We start from the raw sequence: 24,745 nt of genomic DNA, 5'->3' as shown, positions 1-24,745 counted from the left end.
AATGAGAGCATCCTCTGTTTGGACCAGAGTTTCTTACTGCTTTTTTCTTACTGCTTAACAGCATTGTTAAAACTAATTTGTATGAAATTATGACTGCGATTCTGTGTGATGGAGAGAGTGAACTGCATTGAATTATTGAGAAAATCTGTCCCCTTGAAATGTTTAGACCGAAATGACAACTCAAAAGAAAGCATCATAGAAATTCTATCAAGGCGGTTTCACAAAAGCACATCAGTGAGGCTGGGAAAATCCTACAGAATTAATGAGAAGATGTTCTGCTGAAGAAAAACGCTTGTAGTAACTGGAATTTGAAAGTTTTTTATTATTAAATTCTTAAGGATAAGCAGGAATTGCTCCTCTTTCTAAAACTGCAGGACGACTCGAATGCTGAAAGACAAGGAAGAACTCATATTAGCACATATAAGATCATACGTCACCAGTGGATTTTTACTCAATTTTTTAAAAAGAAGGCCAATCATGGTTTATGGCAGGGTTAGGTATAATGCTTTACCATTTCCCAGCATGCATGAGGTCAAAACCATCAGTGATCTTCTCAAAAGGCAACGTGTGAGTCACAAATTCATCCACTTTGAGCCGCTTGTTCATGTACTCTTCCACCAGTTTGGGAACGCTGTCAATGCTCTTGTAACCTTTGGAAAGTGTAAATGAACACGGCAATAAAGTTGTTTGTCTTCAAGTGTTTGCACAATGTTTCAGTATTCATTTGATTTTGTCCATATATCAAGTTGCACAAAAGACAGTATAGGCAGGGCAGTATGCTGAACTATCAGAATAAAGGCCTCATTCTTAAATGGTCTTATATTGTGCAAATATAAGACATTCAGTTATGCAACTGAGCTGGATGATATCTAAGGAGTAATTGTGCTTAATGTAAACTCTTTTTTCTCCAGTTTCAGATACAAAAAAGTTTGCATAACATCTTGGCTTTGTTCCAGAGCCATGTTTATGGTACAAAATGTACTGTACATTGTGAGCTCATTAGCAGTTTCTTTTGCCTGTCAGCAGTTTGAGTCATTTCAATCGATGTGGCCACCCACAGGGGGGAAGAATGTCTGTACGAAACTTCATAATCGCAATCTGTCCGGCAGCTGCTGACAGCTTGATCTGAACCAAAGGGGGGTGCGACCAACTGCTGAATGCATCCCTGTAGTCGTAGCTCAGATTCACCCTGTGATCACCATCTACCTCATCTCCACCTGTTCTTTTCAGTGTTGAATGTAAAGTATTCACATAATGTTAAATGCACATTACTTCCTAGGAACCATCCCATGCATCATCCTTAGTCGTTCCAGTTGTAGGGAAATACCACAGCCGATGATGCAGCAACAGCATGATAATTAATGAGTGTCATAAATCTAAATGGCTGTTCACTAAAACTGCTGGGAATTTATTATATGGTGAGAAATAAATGGTGATTTTTGAATGATATTCTTTCCATTTACACAATTTCCTCCTGTATTAATCAAGCGTCCATCCATCTAATCGTTCGTCACACGATCTTGAATTGAGAATCTCCTCACATCAGCTTTTGAAAACTGATCACTACTGCGAGCCAATCACCTCCAAAGGCAGTGCCTTTCCAGGTTCGTCCAGTCACCAGCTGGAAGGGGCGGGTGGAGATTTCCTGTCCGGCTGCTGCCACCCCGATGATGACGCTGGTGCCCCATCCTTTATGGCAGGCCTCCAGGGCTGCCCTCTGACACCAAGAGAAAGAATACCAAGTTACCTGGTGCCCACAGTCACTTGTTATTTCTCAGTTTTGTTAATCCAATATTTAACCCATTATCGCATTTTAACAAGACTATGGCTATGATGTTTGCAGATGACATTGTGATCTGCAGTGAGAGCAGGTGGAGGAGAAGCTAGAGAGGTGGAGGTTTGTCCTGGAAAGGAGAGGAATGAAGGTTAGCCGCAGTAAGACAGAGTACATGTGTGTGAATGAGAGGGACCCAAGTGGAAGAGTGAGGTTACAGGGAGAAGAGATCAAGAAGGTGGAGGATTTTAAGTACTTAGGGTCAACAGTCCAGAGCAATGGAGAGTGTGGAAAAGAGGTGAAGAAGCGTGTCCAGGCAGGATGGAACGGGTGGAGGAAAGTGTCAGGTGTGACGTGTGATAGAAGAGTTTCAGCTAAAATGAAAGGAAAGGTGTACAAAACTGTGGTGAGACCAGCGCTGTTGTTTGGTCTAGAGACAGTGTCACTGAGGAAAAGACAGGAGACAGAGCTGGAGGTAGCAGAGATGAAGATGCTGAGGTTCTCTCTGGGAGTGACCAGGAAGGATAGGATCAGGAATGAGTACATCAGAGGGACAGTACATGTTAGAGGTTTTGGAGATAAAGTCAGAGAGGCCAGACTGAGATGGTTTGGACATGTCCAGAGGAGAGATAGTGAATATATTGGTAGAAGGATGCTGAGTTTTGAACTGCCAGGCAGGAGGCCTAGAGGAAGACCAAAGAGGAGGTTTATGGATGTAGTGAAAGAGGACATGAAGGTAGTTGGTGTGAGAGAAGAGGATGCAGAAGACAGGGCTAGATGGAGGCAATTGATTCTCTGCGGCGACCCCTGAAGGGAAAAGCCGGAAGAAGGAGCAGAAGTTTGCATTTTAACAAGACCGTTGTCATTCTACAACCAATGGTAATCTTCCTTGAGAGAATTTGTCATTGATTTTTCTTATAGTTTCTGGTCAGAAATTCCTAACTCACCATGATTCCCACATTTCCCACACACTCAAAGGAGTAGTCCACACCTCCGTCTGTCATGTCCACCAGGACCTCTTGGATTGGTTTGCTGTGGTCTTTTGGGTTCACCACATCTGTAGCACCAAACTCACGGGCCATTTTAAACTTGTCGGCGTTGAGGTCGATCCCTATGATCCTGGCCGCCCCGGCTGTTTTACAACCCATGATTGCGGCGAGACCCAGAGCGCCCAGTCCAAACACTGCACAGGTAGAACCGGCCTCCACCTACAGGGCGAGGGACAGGAGGGGCGAGCAGATGTCTGCAGTGAATGATACATGGAGAAATGATGAGACTAAGGTCAGGCTTAGGCAGACTCACCTTGGCGGTGTTCAAGGCGGCTCCATAACCAGTGGTGATGCCGCAGCCCAGTAGGCACACCTTGTCCAAGGGGGCCCGGTGGTTCACTTTGGCCAGCGATATCTCAGCTACCACAGTGTATTCAGAGAATGTACTGCAGCCCATGAAGTGGAAGAGGCTCTTCCCTCTGCAGGAGAAACGGGTGGTCCCATCCGGCATCAAGCCTTTGCCCTGAGTGAGTCTGGGATTAGAGGATGACAGAATTACCTGCATGAGTCAATGAAACAGTGCTGAGCACCTTAATCCAGGGCGTTTACCTGATCTTTTGACACAAATTGGTTTTGGGATTCTTGCAGAACTTGCACTCGCCACACTGTGGAACATACAGAGGTATTACTGTGTCCCCTGAAACACACAAAAAAATGGTATTGAATGTTAAAGTGTCTGAATTAAGTGTAGTATTCCTTCCTCTCAGGAGAAGGGAAAAGATAGCCGACCTGGTTGAAACTTGGTGACTCCCTCTCCGACGCTCTCCACGATGCCAGCTCCCTCGTGGCCCAACACGACAGGGAAAACTCCTTCGGGGTCGGAGCCACTCAAAGTGTAGGAATCGGTGTGACAGATCCCAGTGGCTGCAATCTGGAATAGAGCACTATGATTTAATTCACATTCAGTGCCAGTCTTTGAGGATAAAGATCTGAGGTCAGGTAGATAAATAAATCAGTTTACTAATATGTCATACATTGCAACGTAATTACAGCGTAAACAAAAAAAGATGTGAGATTTTTCCGAAGAAAATTGTTAATAAAGAGAGTAAACCCTTTACCAACATGTAACTAGAAATAAAGGGCAATGTTCTCTATCATGTTAGACTAAAAATACTCTTAACTATGAACAGGACTCCAGATAAGGTTCAAGGCGAGCTGGTCTTTATGTGCAGATAAATAAGATTATTTACTGAGAAACAGATTACATCATAGTTATCAGAAGGAGGTTTCTAACAGCCTCTGTATGACTTTGCATGTTTTTTAAATATAAATGATCATGAAGTATATTCTGACTATGTTTCCATGAGCATTTTAAATTAATATGAAGCCTTCCTGAGGGAAAAAAAACCCCCTCATCAACCACGATTCTTACCTTGAGGCGAACCTCCCCATGCTTAGGAGGTGCCACCTCCACCTCCTCCATCACGAGAGGTTTTCCAGCCTCCCATGCTACGGCTGCTTTGCACCGGATCACCTACGACATCAGCATACATGAGAGCTTTAGCTCGGTGCTCTGTTACTCATGGCGACACATGTCTGCTCATTTAGTGCTGTAAAGGAAGTGGTCCTGGTTTGAAAGGATGGTTTCTCTGTTTCTTCACCCAGCGTAGCAGAACCATTAAAGAGATGTACAGAACTCTCCAGTGACATTTTGTGTCTTAGTAACAGTGAAACAGTTTTGACTTTCATTCATATTTACATTGCAGGACAGATAACTTCGGACTGCAAACATCCTCTCTGTAATGTAAACACTGTACGGGGCTAAGTAAAAGCTCCTGTGTAGAGAAGCTACAAAAAAAACCTTTCAAACATTTGCAGAAGTTCATTTTTCTTCTATAACTATATGCAAGGGAAAATCTGGATTCTTACCCTTCCTGCAGTTGCCATGTTGTTTCACAGCCGGCGTGACTTACAGGGTTAGGTATGTGTACAATGTACTTATCAGGGTTTTAACCAATCATAAACGACCCTGACTGTATGGGCTGTCTCTAGACACTTCCTATTTCTCTGTCCGGTTTCCACACTCTGAGAAACACGGGTTCTCAAAGGGATTGTTCTAATGGGTTGAATGTCTACCCACCTATTCACTTGTAATTCATGCATTTCTGCAAGTAAAGGGTTAACTGTAAGAATTAAGGATTTCAATAAGAGTTCTTTTCATGACAAAAAACCTTGGGGAAAAACATTTTTTGAGGATTGATATTGAAGGCATTGTAGCTGAAGGACTCTTATCCGCAAATAAGATCCTCCACTTTAAGGTTAGGTTTGTGTCTGTTTAAAAGGTTTGGTGAAGTTTAAATTTAAGAGAGACAGTAAAAAGTTTCAGTTATTATGACCTCATTCCTAGCATTTACCGTTACTCACCATTTATTATTATCACTTAAACTTCTACACTTGTTATATTATAATAACACTTTTAAGCCTATATGTTAAATATAAATGATAGAAAAAAAACTCAAGACAAAAAAAAGCTTGAAACCTTTCACCATCTATCTGAGGATCTTCTCTCTGACAGGCAACACGGCTACTGAACAAAAGACACAATGCTTACAATACATTCCTGTTTGTCAAGGATGTGAATGCAGTCAGGAAGGATTACATGTCTGTGCTTTGACTACTTATATGATGAAAGATTTTCTATGATTCATTTCACCCTGAAAAGTCCTCAATGCGTAAATGAAAAATACACACAATAACCTGAAAATTAGTTCTCTTAAGGCCAGTAAAGATCCTGCAGCTATCATTTAACTGATATTCTGAAAAAAATTGATGATTCATACAAGGTCACGATCATTTCTGTCTAGTTTCAAAATATAAAATATTGATGCATTTTGCTATAAGAGTTAGAGTTTACACATAAAGTACACAACACTTAGAGCACATTTACACCACTTAACCCTCTCATCACACAGACCTTTGTAAAGAGGAGCTGCTCAGACAGTCTCACACATCACAGTTCAGCACGTTTGAGTCCAATTAATGACTTATGGTGAAATATTGATGGTTTTATTGCCAATAATTATTTCAATATTTTTATGATGCCACCATAGAGCCCAGAGAAACAGGGAGGTGGACCAATGGAGGCTCTTAGTATAGTTGTTGTAGATTTTCATTCCCATTATCAACATTACTATCACAATTCATAAAAAGTACATACAGTAAATACGACACAGCTTTGTGCTCAGTCACCGTTATTAGATATGGATTCTGTTTATTGTCCTTCTTTTCCTTTCGGCTTTTCCCTTCAGGGGTCGCCACAGCAAATCAATTTCCTCCATCTAGCCCTGTCCTTTACATCCTCTTCTCTCACACCAACTACCTTCATGTCTTCCCTCATTACATCCATAAACCTCCTCTTTGGTCTTCCTCTAGGCCTCCTGCCTGGCAGTTCAAAACTCAGCATCCTTCTACCAATATATTCACTATCTCTCCTCTGGACATGTCCAAACCATCTCAGTCTGGCCTCTCTGACTTTATCTTCAAAACCTCTAACATGTGCTGTCCCTCTGATGTACTCATTCCTGATCCTATCCATTCTGGTCACTCCCAGAGAGAACCTCAGCATCTTCATCTCTGCTACCTCCAGCTCTGTCTCCTGTCTTTTCCTCAGTGACACTGTCTCTAGACCAAACAACATCGCTGGTCTCACCACAGTTTTGTACACCTTTCCTTTCATTTTAGCTGATACTCTTCTATCACACATCACACCTGACACTTTCCTCCACCCGTTCCATCCTGCCTGTACACGCTTCTTCACCTCTTTTCCAGACTCTCCATTGCTCTGGACTGTTGACCCTAGGTACTTAAAATCCTCCACCTTCTTGATCTCTTCTCCCTGTAACCTCACTCTTCCACTTGGGTCCCTCTCATTCACACACATGCACTCTGTCTTACTGCGGCTAACCTTCATTCCTCTCCTTTCCAGGACAAACCTCCACCTCTCTAGCTTCTCCTCCACCTGTTCCCTGCTCTCACTGCAGATCACAATGTCATCTGCAAACATCATACTCCATGGTGATTCCTGTCTAACCTCGTCTGTCAGCCTGTCCATCACCATAGCAACAAGAAGGGGCTCAGAGCTGATCCCTGATGCAGTCCCACCTCCACCTCGAACTCCTCTGTCACACCTACAGCCCACCTCACCACTGTCTTGCAGTCCTCATACATGTCTTGCACTGCTCTAACATACTTCTCTGCCACTCCAGACTTCCTCATACAATACCACAGTTCCTCTCTGGGCACCCTGTCATAAGCTTTCTCTAGATCTACAAAAACACAATGCAGCTCCCTCTGGCCTTCTCTGTACTTCTCTATCAACATCCTCAGAGCAAATACTGCATCTGTAGTACTCTTTTTTGGCATGAAACCATACTGCTGCTCACAAATGCTCACTTCTGCCCTTAGTCTAGCTTCCACTACTCTCTCCCATAACTTCATTGTATGGCTCATCAGCTTTATTCCTCTGTAGTTGCCACAACTCTGCACATCTCCCTTGTTCTTAAAAATGGGCACCAGCACACTACTCCTCCATTCCTCAGGCATCTTCTCACTATCTAAGATCCTGTTGAACAACCCAGTCAGAAACTCTACTGCCACCTCTCCTAGACACTTCCATACCTCTACAGGTATATCATCAGGACCGACTGCCTTTCCACTCTTCATCCTCTTCAATGCCCTTCTCACTTCATCCTGACTAATCTTTGCTACATCCTGGTCCACAACAGTCACCTCTTCTAGTCTTTGTTCTCTCTCATTTTCCACGTTCATCAACTCTTCAAAGTACTCTTTCCATCTTCCCATCACACTACTGGCACCTGTCAATAGACTTCCATCCCTATCCTTAATCACCCTAACCTGCTGCATGTCCTTCCCATCTCTATCTCTCTGTCTTGCCAACCTGTATAGATCAGTCTCTCCCTCCTTACTGTCCAACCTAGCATACAAGTCATCATAAGCTTCTTGTTTGGCCTTTGCTACCTCTACCTTCACCTTACGCTGCATCTCCCTGTACTCCTGTCTACTCTCCTCAGTCCTCTCAGTGTCCCACTTCTTCTTAGCCAACCTCTTTCTCTGTATACACTCCTGTACCTCCTCATTCCACCACCAAGTCTCCTTATCTACTTTCCTTCCAGATGACACACCAAGTACTCTCTTACCTGTCTCCCTGATCACATTAGCTGTAGTTGTCCAGTCATCTGGAAGCACCTCCTGACCACCCAGAGCCTGTCTTAACTCCTTCCTAGAAGTCATGCAACACTCTTCCTTTTTCAGCTTCCACCATTTCGTCTTCTGCTCTGCCTTTGCCCTCTTGATCTTCCTCACCACCAGAGTCATCCTACACACCACCATCCTATGCTGTTTGGCTACACTCTCACCTACCACTACTTTACAGTCACTGATCTCCTTCAGGTTATACCGTCTACACAAGATGTAGTCTACCTGTGTGCTCCTACCGCCACTCTTATAGGTCACTCTATGTTCCTGCCTCTTCTGGAAGAAAGTATTCACTACAGCCATTTCCATCCTTTTTGCAAAGTCAACTACCATCTGTCCTTCTGCGTTCCTCTCCTGGATACCAAACCTGCCCATCACATCCTCATCACCTCTGTTTCCTGCACCAACATGTCCATTGAAGTCTGCTCCAATGACAACTCTCTCACTTCTAGGCATGCTCTGCATCACTTCATCAAAGTCCGACCAGAATTTCTCCTTCTCCTCCAGCTCACATCCTACCTGTGGAGCATACCCGCTAACAACATTCAACATCACACCTTCTATTTCTAGCTTCAGACTCATCACCCTATCCGATACTCTTTTTACCTCCAGGACATTCCTAACAAACTCCTCCTTCAAGATAACTCCTCCTCCATTTCTCTTCCCATCTATACCATGATAGAACAACTTGAACCCTGCTCCTAAACGTCTAGCCTTGCTACCTTTCCACCTGGTCTCCTGGACACACAGTATGTCTACCTTCCTTCTCTGCATCATGTCAACCAACTCTCTACCTTTTCCTGTCATAGTTCCAACATTCAACGTCCCTACTCTCACTCCTATACTCTTGGTGTTCCTCTTCTCTTTCTTCGAGCGAACGCACTTTCCTCCTCTCCTTCTTCGACCAACAGTAATCCAATTTCCACCGGCGCCCTGTAGGTCAACAGCGCCGATGGCGGTCGTTGTTAACCCGGGCCTCGACCGATCCGGTATGGAAGTCATAGGTTTGATTCGCATCTTTGATTTGGCAAAAGTTTTACGCCGGATGCCCTTCCTGACGCAACCCTCTGTATTTATCCGGGCTTGGGACCGGCACAATAAGACACTGGCTTGTGTCCTCTTGCGGCTACATTGGATTCTGTTTATTGTCCCCTGGTTTTTAATTGCAGCAGCCTGTTCCTAGTGAAAACATTTTGAGAAACAGGCAGAAACACTGCTTGAGGACAAACTCTGGAGTTCGTCATAGCATAAGACTTTCAAATCTGTCTGCCGAGTGAAAAAAATACAAAACATTGATAAGGTTGGTTTGAGTAAACCCGAGTTAAAATGTTGACTGATACTAGAAACCCAATTTTAAGATGCATTCAAACTGGGACGCACACTGCTGTATCCACAAAATGGAACATAGTAATAATAAAATAGAAACAAGAGAGCGACTGATAAATTAGTTCATTTATTTTCCACAATAAATGTGCAAGTATACAGTTTACCTTGAACCCTACGGCTGATTCCGTCATTCAAAACATCATTTATCATTGATTGATTGTTCTGAAACAAACAGTTATAATAACGTGCATAATTTGATAGACTGCTAATTATGTGTTTTGTATTATACGCATAAATATTCCTCTCATAGTGTCGAAATAATGTCTTCTTGGTTCTTGAAAAGAATCACGGTGGTCTCATTGTGGAGAAACCTTCATCATCGCTCGAATGCTGTGGAATAAAAATAATTGAAAAGTAAGCAGCCGTGCAAACAAGTCCTTGAAAGCTGAATCCTCAAAGGTTGAATTTGAAGCAACTGGACTTTAAATGACATTTATCAGTGCAGAGAAACTTTTTCAAACCCTAAACAGAAGTTTGATTATTATTATTTTTTAGTCAAGTCCTTGTGTCGTGTCTTGTCCTTTTCTTTTCCTGTATTCCTGCCAAGGAGAGCAGACTCACCATTTCCCGTGTGTCATCAGTTCAATGGCGTCGTTGATCTGGTCAAGAGTCATGTCGTGAGTGATGAATTCATCCACCTTCAACTTCTTATCCAGGTATGCTTTAACCATCTGAGGAACTGCATCCCTTCCCTTGAAACCTAATTCATAAAATCCAAATAATAAGCATAACGTGCTGGATATTGATGAACGCAACCTCACAGCCCATTCGGTTACCAAACCTCACCTCCAAACACAGAACCCATCCATTTACGCCCAGCGATGAGCTGGAGTGGTCGAGTAGAAGCATCCTGTAAGGATGTCCATCCCATAACCACGCTGACACCCCATCCATGCACACAAGACTCCAAGGCGCTGCGCTACACGTGGAAACAGCACGTTAGTCAGTTTGTTACCAGAATGGTGCAAGTTCACAATTACAGTGATACCTCTACTTACGAATGTCTCTACTTACGAAATTTTCTACACACAAAATTTCTCAGCAAGAAAATATTACCTCTACTTACGAAATATATTTCGACTTACATATGTAAAAACACAGTATCGGCTGATACTCAAATCTCCCACAGGTTCCTGAAGGCAACATTCTCTTAGCTGCTCTGCCATTGGCTATTACCTATTACGTATCTTCCTCGCATCCCATTGGCTAAGAGGGATGCCACTCCACCTCTGTGTGGAGCTACAACGGTGCTTATGGAGTGTCTCGGCATTCGGCACTCAACCCGTGAGGTGTTCTGATGGTTTTGCGCAAATATAATAACTTTTTCAGTACGTATTCGCTATGGACCCCAAGAAAGTGACGGAGAAAAGAGGAAAAGAAAAGACAAAGAAAAGAGTTTTTTGTCCGCACAAACAAAGCAAGAGATCATAGAAAAGCATGAGAAAGGGATGCGTTTGGTTGATCTCGCCACAGAATATGGCCAAAAATCTACAATCGACACGTCATTAAAACAAAAGGAAGTTTAAGGAGTTTAAGGCGTCGCATGGGTGGTTGGAGAAGTTCAGAAGGAGGACTGGAATTCACTCTGTTCACATTGTTCATGGTGAGATAGGAGCGCGTGAACCAAAGAGGGCAAAAAACAATGAGGACAGCTGTTAAAAGGTAAATGAACGTCATTATTATTCTTTACTCTATTCTTTGTTTTTTATGTTATGCACAACTCTCATTTATTGTCTAATAATCTAATTGTATTTGTTACATGGATTGATGCATTTTTATGCTTCATAAAACATTTATATCTGAATTTTGGGGGGCTTGGAACGGATTAGGGCATTTTCTACTTACGTAAATTCTTCCAGAACTAATTAATTTCGTAAGTAGAGGTACCACTGTACTATTAGAAGTAGTCCTCAAGACACGAACACCCGACTTGGAAGGAATGAACAACTGTGCGCCGCCATATCTGACTATTGTCCCTCAGTTCCCCTTTCAACCTACACCTGTATCTTATTATGTGTTGTTTTTGCGTCCTGTAATTCTATCAGGTTAAGTTATAGAGAATAGCACTTTCATATTTAGAGAAGTAATGACATTTAAATTACCTCAAATTACCATCATAAATTGAAATGAATAAATAATAACAAACAATTCAGCGTACAAACAGCCTCTCAGATCAAATTGTGTTGGTAGGCTGAGTACCAGCTATATTGATTTTTGTTAAGGATTGTGCAGACTAGTATATCCATCCACTTTAATTTAATTTTAATGTTAATTTTATACAATCAATTTCCCCACAGGGAAATTAGAAAAATATGTTACTTAATTTTTCATTTTAAAAAAATTTTTTTTTTGAGTTGTGTGGTTTGATTATTCGACTTGCCTTTTGATTTTAGGGAGAGGGAGACTGACTGCTGCATGAACGCCCATTAATGCATAGTTTTAACAAGAGAGGGAGTGTGACATTGCACTGTAATATCAGTTTGTCTCAACAGTTACATTTATTATATGGTGATATGAAGAACTAAGTCAGCACTTTTCTGCTCTATCTGTCCCCATCTTGGCAATATGTATTTATTCTAGTCTCAGTAGCAAATTTATTAGCAAACCATATTATAAAACAATCAGTTGGTGCTACTGATACCACTAATATTTCATTACATTATTGAAACAATGATCTTACCATGACTTCAACCTTTCCAACACATTCCAGGGAGAAGTCCACTCCTCCACCAGTCATCTCAGAAAGCACTTGGTTGATGGGTTTATCGTGGTCTTTGGGGTTCACAAAGTCAGTCGCCCCAAACTCCTTTGCCTTCTCAAACTTGTCAGGATTGGTGTCAACAACAATGATCCTTTTGGCTCCTGCGCTCTTGCAGCCCATGACTGCAGCCAATCCCACGGCTCCCAGACCAAAAACAGCACAGGTAGAGTCTGGTTCCACCTGAGGACAAGCACACTTTAGGTAACAAATTGGCTTTGTCAGTTAGAGTCTAACTATTAAATACACACCTTAGCGGTATTAACTGCTGCTCCATATCCTGTACAGATTGCACATCCTATGGGACCAACTTTGTCCAGAGGGGCAGCCGGGTCGATCTTAGCCACAGCCATCTCATTGACCACAGTGTACTCAGAGAAGGTACTGGTTCCCGCATACTGCAGCAGCATCTTGCCCTTACAGGTAAATCGGGATACTGGTGTTGCCATAGCATTAGGAGAAAATATGGACTTCCTGTGAGGAATGAATGCTATTGTTATTTTATGAGACAAACTTTGAAAAGATTAAATTGAGTGAAATAAAGGTAAAGTATCTTTTCAAAGTAGTTTAATATCAGCTAAAATTACTAAACCTAAAGTAATATGATAAAGAATCTTTTTGTCAAACAAACAATTTGAGCACTTATCTGAGAAATGAATTAAAAACTTGGAAAAGAAGATTAGAGGACAATGAATGACAAGAGATGACTGCTTTTTAGCCTCACCATAACACGTCACACTGGTTGGTCTTTGGGCTCTTACAGAAGCGACATTCTCTACACTGAGCGATGAACAGAGGGATGACTTTGTCTCCTGAAAGACAAAAGAAAAAATGAGGAAAAATTCCCTATTACACCACAATTAATTTTAGAAGAGTTTTTATAATGGATATGTTGGTTAAGATTATAATTCATTAAGATCCTAGGGATTATTCCTGTTTTAGAAGCAACTGAACTTCTGTTTATGGTTTGAAGGTCTTTCATGAGGTTTCTTCAGTTGTACATTGTGGGGTGTACAAATATTTACAGAGTACGCTTCTCCACAGGACAAACAAATACTGTATATTGTTCTTATGGACCCTACAGCCTGAACTGAACAGGCAACTAGTTACAATGCAATTGTTGAACTTATCTTACAAAAGGCCTCAATGCATTTCAAACTGACCAGGCTGATACTCAGTGACTCCAGGCCCAACACTCTCCACTATCCCAGCTGCCTCATGGCCAAGCACTACTGGAAACCCCTCTTTAGGCATACTCTCCAAAAGGTGGTAGAGGTCCGAATGGCACACCGAAGTCGCTACAATCTGCACCAAAGAGAACCGAACAATTAAAACACAAGGAGGATGAAGGGAACAGTATTATCATTTTCTGTGGGTTTAGTGATGGTAGTAATCACAATGTTCCCGTCTCAAATTTATATTTCAAAGCCAATACAAAGAAATGCTCTGTGAAAAATGAATGAAACAGAATCTGATCACTTTTTCTCTTTTTTTTCCACTAATGTCAATTATAATCAAAACTGATAATAATGGTTTACTTAGTGCTTTACTTCATTCCTATTTCATAGGCTGATAATCAGGTTTTTCCAGGATTGCATCTGTTATGGCCAATCACGCTTGATTTATAACAGATAAATATCATGCCTGTATTCAGGATTTCACTACACACACATCTTGTTTACCACAAATATAGTTCAGGCTTGCAGGTAGAGCAGTGTGACTTCTCATGCTTGCAGGCGGGATTGAGGGGAAAGAGTTAAGAGCAGTGAAAATAACATGGAGAGGACACTGGCATTAAATCTTTAACAGTAAAAGAAACAGAAGTGATCAGACAAGCCTATATGCAATATTAGAAATATTAGCAGCCTGTGGGTTTGCCTAGGTTCTACATTTGAGCTGTCCCAAGAGGATTAAGGAAAACTTTTTTGTAAAATTCATACATATATGCAGTATTTGGGGTGGCGCAGTGGGTCTCTGCAGAATTTTTATGTTCTCTCCTTGTGTGATTAGGTTCTCTTTGGAGTCTCTGGCTTCCACCTCCAAAAACATGCAGCTTAGATGAATTGGTGTACACCAAAATGTGAGTGTGAACATGCATGGTTGTTAGTTTATTGTGTTGATGACCTGGCATCTCAATGAAGGTGTCCCCTGCCTAGTGTCTGTTGAGAAACACTATAGCAGAACCGTGACTCATAACGCAAGTAAGTGGCCATAGAAGAGACAATTGCCATTGTTTCATTTGCAAAAAGTTGGATGGATGGATGGGTGGATGTAAGCAGTTATAAACAGAATAGAGAGGCTGCTAAAAATCCGATTATTAAAATATTTGACTTAAACGTAACAGATGCAAAGTGGGAAAGTGGAGTTGTGAGAGTGGATATCTCTGACCTTGATGCGGACCTCGTTGGCCTCTGGTGGGGCAACCTCAATCTCTTCAATCACCAGAGGCTTGTTGGGCTCCCAGGCCACTGCCGCCCTACACTTGATGACCTAGAGAGCAGTGACACAAAATGTCCTTGCATGAGGAATAGCAAATACTTCTGCAGTACAAGGGATTGTTTCCCCCAAAAAAGGTACAATCCCATTAGATCTTGCTAATTATCCTGCCAATAACAGGCAAAGAGGTCTGTGTGTGTGTGTGTGTGTGTGTGTGTGTGTGTGTGTGTGTGTGTGTGTGTGTGTGTGTGTGTGTGTGTGTGTGTGTGTGTGTGTGTGTGTGTGTAGTAGGCTAGATGACTCAATTTTTTGATGGATTTGAAAAACATCTACTGAAACGGAAGGTGCTGGGGAGGGGAATCGATTCAGTAGATTTAAAGGTTAAACCAGAAGCCGGCAGGGAAACACCGTAACCCGCACCACTCTGCACAATCAGCTTCTGTACATTTCTCAATGAGGAGCTACGTGACATAATCGACATACCAGACTCATGGTCCTGACGAACATCAGGAATCAACTTAGTGCAATCTACAGTAAAACACTTTTAAAATCACCCTGTTCCCCAGTCTCTTTTTTGAAAATAAATAATATTTCATCATCATGGATAGTATTTAATTTTTAGTGTGTGTGCATGTTGAATGTTGCTTACCTTCCCAGCTGTGGCCATGTTTTTTGTTAAAAGGTCAAAAGCTTGAGGTGAGTCAAGTCGAAGGAGGGATCCTGGATTTTATACCAGAACAGCAGTTTGGCCCTGCCCAACTCAGCAAGAGCCCTTGAATGGTTGGTGAACTGAATCATGGAAAAAATCAGTAACCAAATATAACCAAGTTCACACACTCTAAAGAAATATGGTTACAGATCTACTGGCTGCAGGTGCTGCAGCTGACAGGATTACAGCCTGAATATCCGGTGAAATAATCAGGATCTTACAATGATGTCCAGGTGTGGTTACAAAAAGAAGATTCATCATAACATTTTAATATTCATCTCAGGTGAAAAGTAATATTAGTTCCATACTGTCATATATGGGATGTTTTTTCCCTTTTCACCCCACTTTCCTGTCATTAATGGTTATAGACTAGAGAAATGGAAAATTTTTTGAAAATATTTTTGCCTACATGAAACACACCATTTTGTAAAGGAGTGGGAAAAAAAGCCTTGAAAGTTCTTTTAATGCTTTTTCTTTTAGCAGAAAAAGTGGTTTTATATACTAAAATGGTTTATAGCAGAACTCAGTCTGTGAATAAACCCTTATCGGACCATGTCTTCTGAGAGTGTATGGCAGCCTGTGTCACAGCAGGACATAGTGTCCTTTTTTCCGGTTGTCTGTAGGTCAAGTTTCATTACAGCCTAAACAAGCCATCTAGTGGCTATATTAACATAGATTAAGAATGTGAGTGTAATGAAGAGCTAGTTTAATGAACAAACAGATGACATGTTTAAAGGGTTCCTATTTTGAAAAACATGCTTTTTCTGGTTTTTACATGTATACTGTAGTAATCCCTTACTCAATTGTGGATTTTTACTAGTCACGTGATACTGAATGTGCATTCTATTGGCTGACAGCATCCGTGTGTATGCACTGCAATCCGAGACTCATGGTTTCTGTTGCAACTTTTCTTTAATGCAAAAGTGTTTTAAACAATCTATAAGAATGTGGGAAAAGGTAATAGATACAAGGTGGTTCAATATCAGTATGGGGAGGGTTCATAAACGTTTAAATTACCGTAAATAATAGTTTGTCGTTATATCGTGGAATTTCGTTTATCGTATGGTAAACTTTGCCAAATTGGAGAATCATCTCCACAACTGCTATCATCACTTACTTTACACTTTTTGCCAATACCACTACCTACATTTTATTGCACTCATGTGACCATCACCAGTCCTCTCTTGGAACTAAGTTGTCAAACTTTATTAGAATTTCCTATCATTAGCCAGAGAGGGAAATGCTGTACCTTGGTAGGTTAATGGGGAAACCAGGAGGAGACAGGGAGAGAAAACACACACAGGGTAGTGGATAGACAGGCTGTGCTGTTAGAGTGGAAGAGACTTGAGCTGTTTAATTATTCTCACAACCGACGCCTTAATACCCAATGTTGTTTAACATCAGATTAGTGGAGGTGTTTGTATGTTGAGGATTATCTGTAATATCGGACCTTTAACTGTTCAGTCAACACTAATAGTTTACCTCGAATCGCATTCAATCACTTTTTCTTCACTCCTATGTAATATGCTGCCTGTAAATATTGTCACACTACACTGGACACCAGTGTTAGAATTATCACCAGAGCTGTGTCCCAGTTCAACAGCTGCTTTCTTCAAAAGACTCAATAAAGAACAATTTGCATTGAATGCTGTCAAATAAGGAGGTCAGGTCGAAGGAGCACCGGCTCCGTGCTGTGTCTGTTGCATAGCAACACTTATTTAGAGTTGATTAGTACTTGTTTAGTATGTAAAATTGTAGAAGTAGTAACAATAATAGTAATTACAGTGAAATTTGTATTTATAGTTGTATGTAAAAGGTTTATGTTATATTTTCTGTTGAGGGTAATTGCTAGGAGTAATTTATTTTTGGATGAGAAAGGCCAGGAAGCAGATTATTCACAGCCTGGGAAAAGGTTGAATTTGAAAGAGCCTGAATTTAGACATCCCTTTAAAAAATAACTGGAGGATTAAACAACTGAGAGTGTCATGGTCCTGGTCTGGTGCAAATTCTTGATCCCGCCTCTCTCCCTCTCTCATCAGCAGGGATTACGAGGCACACCTACTCGTCGTTGATAATCTGCGAGAACGTGCAAATCCCACATTGTCCCATATCCTCTGGCGGACTTGAAACCAGGTCCATCCTGGTATAAGGCTGTAGTAAATTTTCCTGCACTGCAGTGCTATCCCACTTAACCCTATTTAATACTTTATTAGATGTTCCTATTGTTCAATCAAAGCAGCATGAACTTCAGTACAGGAATCATTGATGAAGTTTGAGGAAACCGGAACTAAAATTATTTGGCTGGTACAATATAGTTTGACTGCTTATTGAAAGCATTAAACACATCCAGAGTTCATTTTGCATTAAGAAAGTAGTGCATCCCCGGGATGCACTCCCAAGAAAAATTTTAGCATCCCAACATGACGTTTATGCATCCCAAAATAACAGAATATACGGTAGAAGTGTATGCAAGGACTGATTTTTTTTTACCAATTGTACAACATAAAAATTAAACAAACTGTTAATTTTAATGTTTTTATTAATAACATCTTAAATGTCTAAATAAAAAAAATAAAAAAAGTTAAATTATATATTAGTTTTATCAAAATTTTAAAGCCTGGTAGTCATTTAAAAAAAACTACTGTTTTAGAAATAAAGATGTAATTTATCATTTTTCACTTTTGCTTTTCTCTCAATAGTTTTCTTTGCCTTTAGTTCATATACTGTATTCTCCTGTGGACACTGCATCAAACTGACAGGCTTCACACACATTTCAGAAATATCTGGCTCTTTTTCTTGTTTAACTTTTGTTTTCTTTATGCAAGAAAGCGCTCATTGTCACTTGGTTTTTCTCCAACATCTGCATCTTTTTCAGAGGCATGGGGATAATCAATCAACCTTTATTTGTATAGCGTTTAATCGAGCAGAAGTTGTGTTGCCGTTTGGACGATTGTAATAAGGCAGAATCTCGCGTGAGACCAAAACATAATGGTGATTTCTGGGTTCTAAATTTAATCACTGCATATCTACAACATGGAAAACAGGAAACACCACTTAGCCAGTTTGTTGAGACAGTTTATTTGGCCCAATAAACATTGCATTTTTAAATTTTGCATGCATGATTCTCACAATCAAAAAATTCATATACGACATATCGGTATGCATATTGTGTATATTTTGTAATTCATCCGAGTTCTTCAGGAGCATCACAGTGGTTTCATTGCGGAGAAATATTCAGCATTGTTCGGATGCTATGGAATGACAATGATTACAAAGTGAGAAGATGTGCAAATTATGCTGCTGGTGGATAATGGATGGTGGAGAATGTGCACTCACCATTTCCCATGCTTCATCAGTTCAATGGCGTCGTTGATCTGGTCAAGAGTCATGTTGTGAGTGATGAATTCATCCACCTTCAACTTCTTATCCAGGTATGCTTTGACCATCGGAGGAACTCCATCCCTTCCCTTGAAGCCTAAACCACAAAATACTTCAAATGTGAGTAACAATTCTGAAGCAAAATGAAAATAGTCAGACATTGATTAGCACAGTCCCACAGCCACTAAGTTACCGAATCTCACCTCCAAACGCAGAGCCTGTCCATTTACGCCCAGCGATGAGCTGGAGGGGTCGAGTGGAAACATCATACAAGGATGTCCAGCCAACAATCACACTGACACCCCATCCATGCACACAAGACTCCAAGGCGCTGCGCTACAGGTGGAAACAGCAGAACATTAGTGGGCTTTTGGAAACAAAGTTATAGACTAGTAAATGAATGAATCACACTCAGCTCTACCTCACAACCCCATCCTGTAAAATAAGATCACAATCGTCAGGTCGATTTTAGGCACAGAAAAAGATCACCTAGTACTCCATTTCCTTATAATGAATGGAAGTGGCACACTGGGTGGAGAAATGGGTAGCACTGTACGTAGAGCTGTCGCTGCACAGCAAGAAGGTTCCAGATTTGATTCTTTTTCTGCTTGGAGTTTGTATGTTGTCCCTGTGTGAGAGTTCTCTCCAGGTTCCCTGGCTTCCTCTCACCTCCATTAACATGCAATTAAGTTTCCGTCTAAATTGTTCTTCCTTTAATAGGACAGGAATTAGCAACTGTATTATAAAACAGATGGGTGGGGCTATCTGATTAGCAAATTGACTTTAGTAGAGGTTTCTACAGTAATTTGACATTAATATTTCAGACATTTCTTGAACAGTTTTAATAATTTTGCAATTTTGTGAATGTCAATAATACAATTTACAAATCATGCCAGTAATACCTCTAGATATTACTGAAACAATAATCTTACCATGACTTCCACATTCCCAACACATTCCATAGAAAAGTCCACTCCTCCTCCAGTCATCTCAGAAAGCACTTGGCTGATGGGTTTATCGTGGTCTTTGGGGTTCACAAATTCAGTCGCCCCAAACACTTTGGCCTTCTCAAACTTGTCTGGATTGGTGTCAACAGCAATGATCCTTTTGGCTCCTGCGTTCTTGCAGCCCATGACTGCAGCCAATCCCACGGCTCCCAGACCAAAAACAGCACAGGTAGAGTCTGGTTCCACCTGAGGACAAGCACACTTTATAGCACTTTTGCTGTCTGGAAAAATGTCACTGCTTCATTCAGTACTCCAATGGGGGTTACTTACCAATTTGTTTTGTCAGTTTGTGTGTGTTAAATACACACCTTAGCGGTATTAACTGCTGCTCCATATCCTGTACAGATTGCACATCCTATAAGACCAACTTTGTCCAGAGGGGCAGCCGGGTCGATCTTAGCCACAGCCATCTCATTGACCACAGTGTACTCAGAGAAGGTACTGGTTCCAACAAACTGCAGCAGCTTCTTCCCTTTACAGGACAGCCTGGACTCAGGTGGTGCCATGACATTGGAAGGATAAACTGCCCTCCTGAAGGGAGACAGTTTGACTGTGTCCTGTCAGATGTTTCACTTTAAAATACAGACAGTGCCCGACTTACAAACACAATATGTTTCGAGGGGGCTATTTGTAAGGTGAACTGTTTGTAAGTCATTATAGATGTAGTTACTCTTTCTGCCTTAACCCCCGATAAACAACACCGCTCCATACACACATCTCCAACACTCATCACCCCTTTTTCACCCACATTATACAATTATAGATTGAAATTTAACATATAATGGCCTACAAACAATTCAGCTTACGAACACCCCTCCAGGACCTAATGTGTTTGTAAAGTTATCCACTGTCTGAATATTAAATTCCAATCTATAATTGCAAAAATAAACTGGGTGATAGTGTGAGAGATGTTCTTATGGAGCAGTGCTGCTCAGTGGGGGTTGTGGAAGAAAGGTGAACTACATTTGGATGTTTGTAGAGAGGAACATCTGACATACAAACATTTGGATGTTTGACTGTTGGATGTTCCTATCTTGGGGAACTGCTGTGCTTTCACCTCCACTGCTCAAGTGCATTAAAAATAGGTCTCATATCAGTGTTATTGGCGTCAGACAGCAGATCCTTACTGAACTGAAATTGTCATGGTCCTCAACCGTTTCCTTCAAATTTGCTTTTAACCTTATAAAAACTCTAAAAAATGAAGAAAAAAAAAGTCTGAAATGAGGAAACAATGGAGTGGATGGCAGGAAAAGCTCACCATGCCTTTTCACACTGGTTGGTCTTTGGGCTCTTACAGAAGCGACAATCTCTACACTGCGAGATGAACAGAGGGATGACTTTGTCTCCTGTAAAACAGGACAATAGTGTCACATCACCATGGAATTTATTTTAGGAAATCTTTTAAAATAGAGTTAAAAAATGAGTGGCATAAGAAAGCCTCAGTTTACTTTGGATTACTTCTGCTATTCAGTCAAGTTGGTTAGCATTTTATAAAATATCCATATAGCATATTTTAGAATGCGCTGTACTGAACCATAAAGCAAACAGCTGTATTGTACTTACAGACAGTGTACTCTGAACAGAACAGGGAAATATAGTTACAATACATTTTTTTTAAAAACAGACCAAAATGTTTCATTGTATTTCAAACTGACCAGGCTGATACTCAGTGACTCCAGGCCCGACACTCTCCACTATCCCAGCTGCCTCATGGCCAAGCACTGTTGGAAACCCCTCTTTAGGCATACTCTCCAAAAGGTGGTAGAGGTCTGTATGGCACACAGAGGTCGCTACAATCTGAACCAAAGACAACAGGACAATCAAAAAAAGGTAGGTGAAGGGGCCAGTTGGATGAAAAATTTTATTTTAGCAATACTAAACACACGCACACCCCTTATAATTGTAAAATAAGAACTTCATGCTGACTCAACGGGAACCTGTTCATCATAACTTACTAGGAAATCTTATATTTTTTCTTATAAATACTTTTGTCTTTTCTTTTTGTTTTACCTGTGTTTTTATTTGCTGCAACTTATTATGGGCCAGGCCTCCCTTGGAAAAAAGGTTCTTAATCTCAATAAGGTTTTCCTGATTAAAGGTTAAAAGAAAAAAAAAACCTGAAACAAATTAGGTTGCACTAAATAAAACAAAATGTGATAAAAAAAAAATTCACGACTTAAAAAAACAACAACACCCCCCCCCCCTCTGTTTTTTTGACAAATCACACTATGCATACATCCACCGACAGATAATAAAAGAGGAGAAGTGACAGGCTGATATGTGCGACATAAGAATACTTGTTGTCTGTGTAAATCCTTTGGTTGTAAATCCTGGCATTTGATGGGTGGAACTGAGTCATGACGAGACATGCCACATATCAGAGCACGCTGGGCTCAGGCAGACAAATATCAGGCCTGTGGCCTCATTTACAAAACTCAGCCTGCATCTCATCCTAAAACATCGTGTACCCACACATGTCAGAATGTACTTCCCCAAGACCCCATAAAGGTCTATAAAACCTTGTGGTGAACACCTGGGCTCAGTCTCCCCACTATAAATAGGTCCATCAAGTAGTGAACTGTGTAAATATAGTCTTGTCCCAGTGTCACCCCTGCTCCCAGTACTGTCCCATAAGTCCATAAATAGGCAATGCTTCATGAATGTGCTATTGGATGGATGTGTTACTGCTGAGCATTTGCAGGGAACTTCATAGATGGCAATGGAACGTACAGAATGTTTGGCATCCACAAACTAACATAACAACATGAACTATCCTCAAACTCCTATTTACGTGCAAATTGCAAAACTAACATTTACATATTCACGTTTTAGGCTCCAACAGACAGAAGAAGACCATCTATAGTCAAAGACAGACATATACATTATGAAATACTGCTATAGATTGCCTAAATGTCTTTTTACCCTGTCATACCAATGGACTCTGCATCATTTGGGTATCTGTCGTTACAGTATAAACAGAAGAGCTGCCAAAAATAGTATTAACATCCAGAAACACAGCTGGCTTCTCTGAGTGAGAGTTAATCTGAGATGAACAGATGCAAAGTGGGAAAGTGGAGTTGTGAGAGTGGATATCTCTGACCTTGATGCGGACCTCGTTGGCCTCTGGTGGGGCAACCTCAATCTCTTCAATCACCAGAGGCTTGTTGGGCTCCCAGGCCACTGCCGCCCTACACTTGATGACCTAGAGAGCAGTGATGCAAAAATGTTGTCGCATGAGGAATAGCAAATACTGCTTGGGACTTCTGCTACTCAACAGTACAAGGGATTGTTTCCCCAAAAAAGCCACAATCCCATTGGATCTTGATTGTTATCCTGCCAATGATGGTCAGAGATGGTCAGTGGTCTCTCTCTCTCTTGGTAGTAATGCTTACCTTTCCAGCTGTGGCCATTTTCCCTGCAAAGCCAGACTTCAGTCAAGAGAAGAACAGCAGCTCAGCCCTGCTCAACTTGCTGAGGGTTCTTTGAGTTGAGAGCAATCTGAGGAAGCAGTGCATTACATAATCAAGCAAGCATACTCTTAGAAAGGAGGGTTCCAAAGTGATCCATTATATTTTATAGAGGGTGCAGCAGCCAACAGGATCAGAGGATGAAGTTCCTGTCCAAATTTCCCACACAATGGCAGTGAGTTTTATAAAGCAGCCAGCAATAGTTGTCATGATCTAACAACCTTCTCCAGCTATTGTTATTTCAGTTACCAAAAAGAGGGTTCATTGCAACATTTTTCCGCCTAGAATTGTCCTTAACAATGGTATTAGTTCCATCTTTTCTCATCTTGGTAGTTATATACTATTTGTTAACCTCTTTCATTACTGATTCTAGTCTATTCAGTGACATGAAATCCAAATGTCCTTGAGAATATCTTCAAAATAACAATGTGCATCCACTACGGCGTTTATAGAACAAAAGGGTTTTAGACAGACCGTAATCTGTGACTAACATGTTTGAGACTCACTTTTCTGAGGGTGGCGTTGCAAATAGGTGGAAGACATCACCTTAGGACAGATTCAGCCAACTTGTATCCACTTGTCTCTGACTTTAATTAGAGTATAAGCAATCCAGCCTTTGGCTCTTAAAACATAGTCTGACTCAAGGAAAGCCAATGAAAACCATTTATTCACATTACAAAACACACTATCTCAAATTACAGTTCCTTTTGTGTTCTCACATATAATGCACTGCATGCCATTATAATTATGTGTTTATCCTAAATCGTGCGCCAAAAACCGTTTTGCTAAAAACAGTTCTAAGTCTTTTTCAAGGTAGATTATTTGAAGGAATAAGGTGTAGACTCAAGTCAAAGACAATGGAGATGTGGTTCAGTTTAAAAGTTCAGTTTAAAAGTCAAAGTCCATTAATTAACTGAATACAGCAGTAACAGAAAAATCCTGATCAAAATTTACATGACCAAATTGCTGACCAGGGGGAAAATCCACAAAAACTTACCGAGCACAAGAAACACGGGTAATCACAGGGGGAAAATCCTTAAAAGAATAAAACACATCAACAATAGATGAACAATGAGTAGCAGGAATCATACAAACTAAATTCACACCATGAGACACTCACACTGGTGTCAAGTTGAAACCCTTCAAAATAAAACGGGAACAACCAAACAAACTGAAAGCACTGAAGTTAAAGGATCGTAAAATAAGATTGCGCCTTTTTTCAAGCAGTATCTCTAAACTTCTTATTGTTTGACATGTTTTGCATAGTCAAAACTTTAACCAGCTTTGATTAATAATTTTTACTGCTTTTGCCCATTTTGTCTGACCCATCAGTATTTAGTTTGTTCAGGAAGAAATACAAGTTGTCCTCAACATATGAACACAATTGGTTTCAAGAGACTGTCCGTAAAATAAATTGTTTGTTTATATACAGTATATACACTGTATATATACCGAGGCCGGCACGTTAGTGGGTAGCACTGTCGCCGTTGTGTATATATATATATATATATATATATAATATATATACTGTACATATACATATGGTTGGGCTACTGTTGGACTTTAG

At 40.8% G+C, this 24,745-nt stretch overlaps 3 protein-coding genes across 4 annotated transcripts; all 3 read right to left on the bottom strand.

Annotated features, from left to right (window-relative positions):
• Positions 1 to 280: 280 nt before the first annotated feature.
• LOC137610578 (alcohol dehydrogenase class-3 chain L) lies at positions 281 to 4,796 on the bottom strand. The gene is made up of 9 exons (XM_068338220.1): positions 4,693 to 4,796; positions 4,196 to 4,297; positions 3,553 to 3,694; positions 3,373 to 3,460; positions 3,077 to 3,296; positions 2,722 to 2,982; positions 1,582 to 1,717; positions 512 to 650; positions 281 to 387 (listed from the first exon to the last, which is right to left on the bottom strand). Exons 1-9 carry the CDS (start codon positions 4,708 to 4,710, stop codon positions 363 to 365), a joined length of 1,131 nt encoding a protein of 376 aa, XP_068194321.1. The 5' UTR covers positions 4,711 to 4,796; the 3' UTR covers positions 281 to 362.
• A 4,678-nt stretch (positions 4,797 to 9,474) lies between these two features.
• On the bottom strand, positions 9,475 to 15,400 carry LOC137611392 (alcohol dehydrogenase 1-like). 2 transcript variants are annotated; one of them, XM_068339563.1, is made up of 9 exons: positions 15,267 to 15,400; positions 14,570 to 14,671; positions 13,345 to 13,486; positions 12,906 to 12,993; positions 12,433 to 12,655; positions 12,104 to 12,364; positions 10,210 to 10,342; positions 9,985 to 10,123; positions 9,475 to 9,753 (listed from the first exon to the last, which is right to left on the bottom strand). In XM_068339563.1, the coding sequence occupies exons 1-9, from the start codon at positions 15,282 to 15,284 to the stop codon at positions 9,720 to 9,722; spliced, it is 1,140 nt and encodes a 379-aa protein (XP_068195664.1). In that variant the 5' UTR covers positions 15,285 to 15,400; the 3' UTR covers positions 9,475 to 9,719. The 2 variants fall into 2 exon arrangements, with proteins under 2 accessions (XP_068195664.1, XP_068195665.1); XM_068339564.1 differs by lacking the exons at positions 14,570 to 14,671; positions 15,267 to 15,400 and adding an exon at positions 13,864 to 14,539.
• Positions 15,401 to 18,388: 2,988 nt separating this feature from the next.
• On the bottom strand, positions 18,389 to 23,227 carry LOC137610764 (alcohol dehydrogenase 1-like). Its single transcript, XM_068338561.1, has 9 exons — positions 23,104 to 23,227; positions 22,812 to 22,913; positions 21,367 to 21,508; positions 20,970 to 21,057; positions 20,020 to 20,242; positions 19,637 to 19,897; positions 18,908 to 19,040; positions 18,663 to 18,801; positions 18,389 to 18,577 (listed from the first exon to the last, which is right to left on the bottom strand). Exons 1-9 carry the CDS (start codon positions 23,119 to 23,121, stop codon positions 18,544 to 18,546), a joined length of 1,140 nt encoding a protein of 379 aa, XP_068194662.1. The 5' UTR covers positions 23,122 to 23,227; the 3' UTR covers positions 18,389 to 18,543.
• Positions 23,228 to 24,745: the final 1,518 nt, after the last annotated feature.

This window comes from Antennarius striatus, chromosome 17 (genome assembly GCF_040054535.1).
Source record: "Antennarius striatus isolate MH-2024 chromosome 17, ASM4005453v1, whole genome shotgun sequence".
NCBI classification, from domain to species: domain Eukaryota; kingdom Metazoa; phylum Chordata; class Actinopteri; order Lophiiformes; family Antennariidae; genus Antennarius; species Antennarius striatus.
This window is presented reverse-complemented; position numbering and strand designations above follow the sequence as displayed.

Bases quoted from the DNA above. Each gene is read 5' to 3' on its own strand.
- LOC137610578 (XM_068338220.1), bottom strand. The intron at 1,718-2,721 runs GTGAGTTAGGAA...TCTTGGTGTCAG, and splicing joins TGGGAAATGTGGGAATCATG to AGGGCAGCCCTGGAGGCCTG. The intron at 388-511 runs GTAAAGCATTAT...CTTGTCTTTCAG, and splicing joins CTCATGCATGCTGGGAAATG to CATTCGAGTCGTCCTGCAGT.
- LOC137611392 (XM_068339563.1), bottom strand. The intron at 12,994-13,344 runs GTCAGTTTGAAA...TTTGTCTTTCAG, and splicing joins AGTCACTGAGTATCAGCCTG to GAGACAAAGTCATCCCTCTG. The intron at 10,343-12,103 runs GTAAGATCATTG...TTCCACGTGTAG, and splicing joins TTGGAAAGGTTGAAGTCATG to CGCAGCGCCTTGGAGTCTTG.
- LOC137610764 (XM_068338561.1), bottom strand. The intron at 21,058-21,366 runs GTCAGTTTGAAA...CCTGTTTTACAG, and splicing joins AGTCACTGAGTATCAGCCTG to GAGACAAAGTCATCCCTCTG. The intron at 18,578-18,662 runs GTGAGTGCACAT...GTCATTCCATAG, and splicing joins CTGATGAAGCATGGGAAATG to CATCCGAACAATGCTGAATA.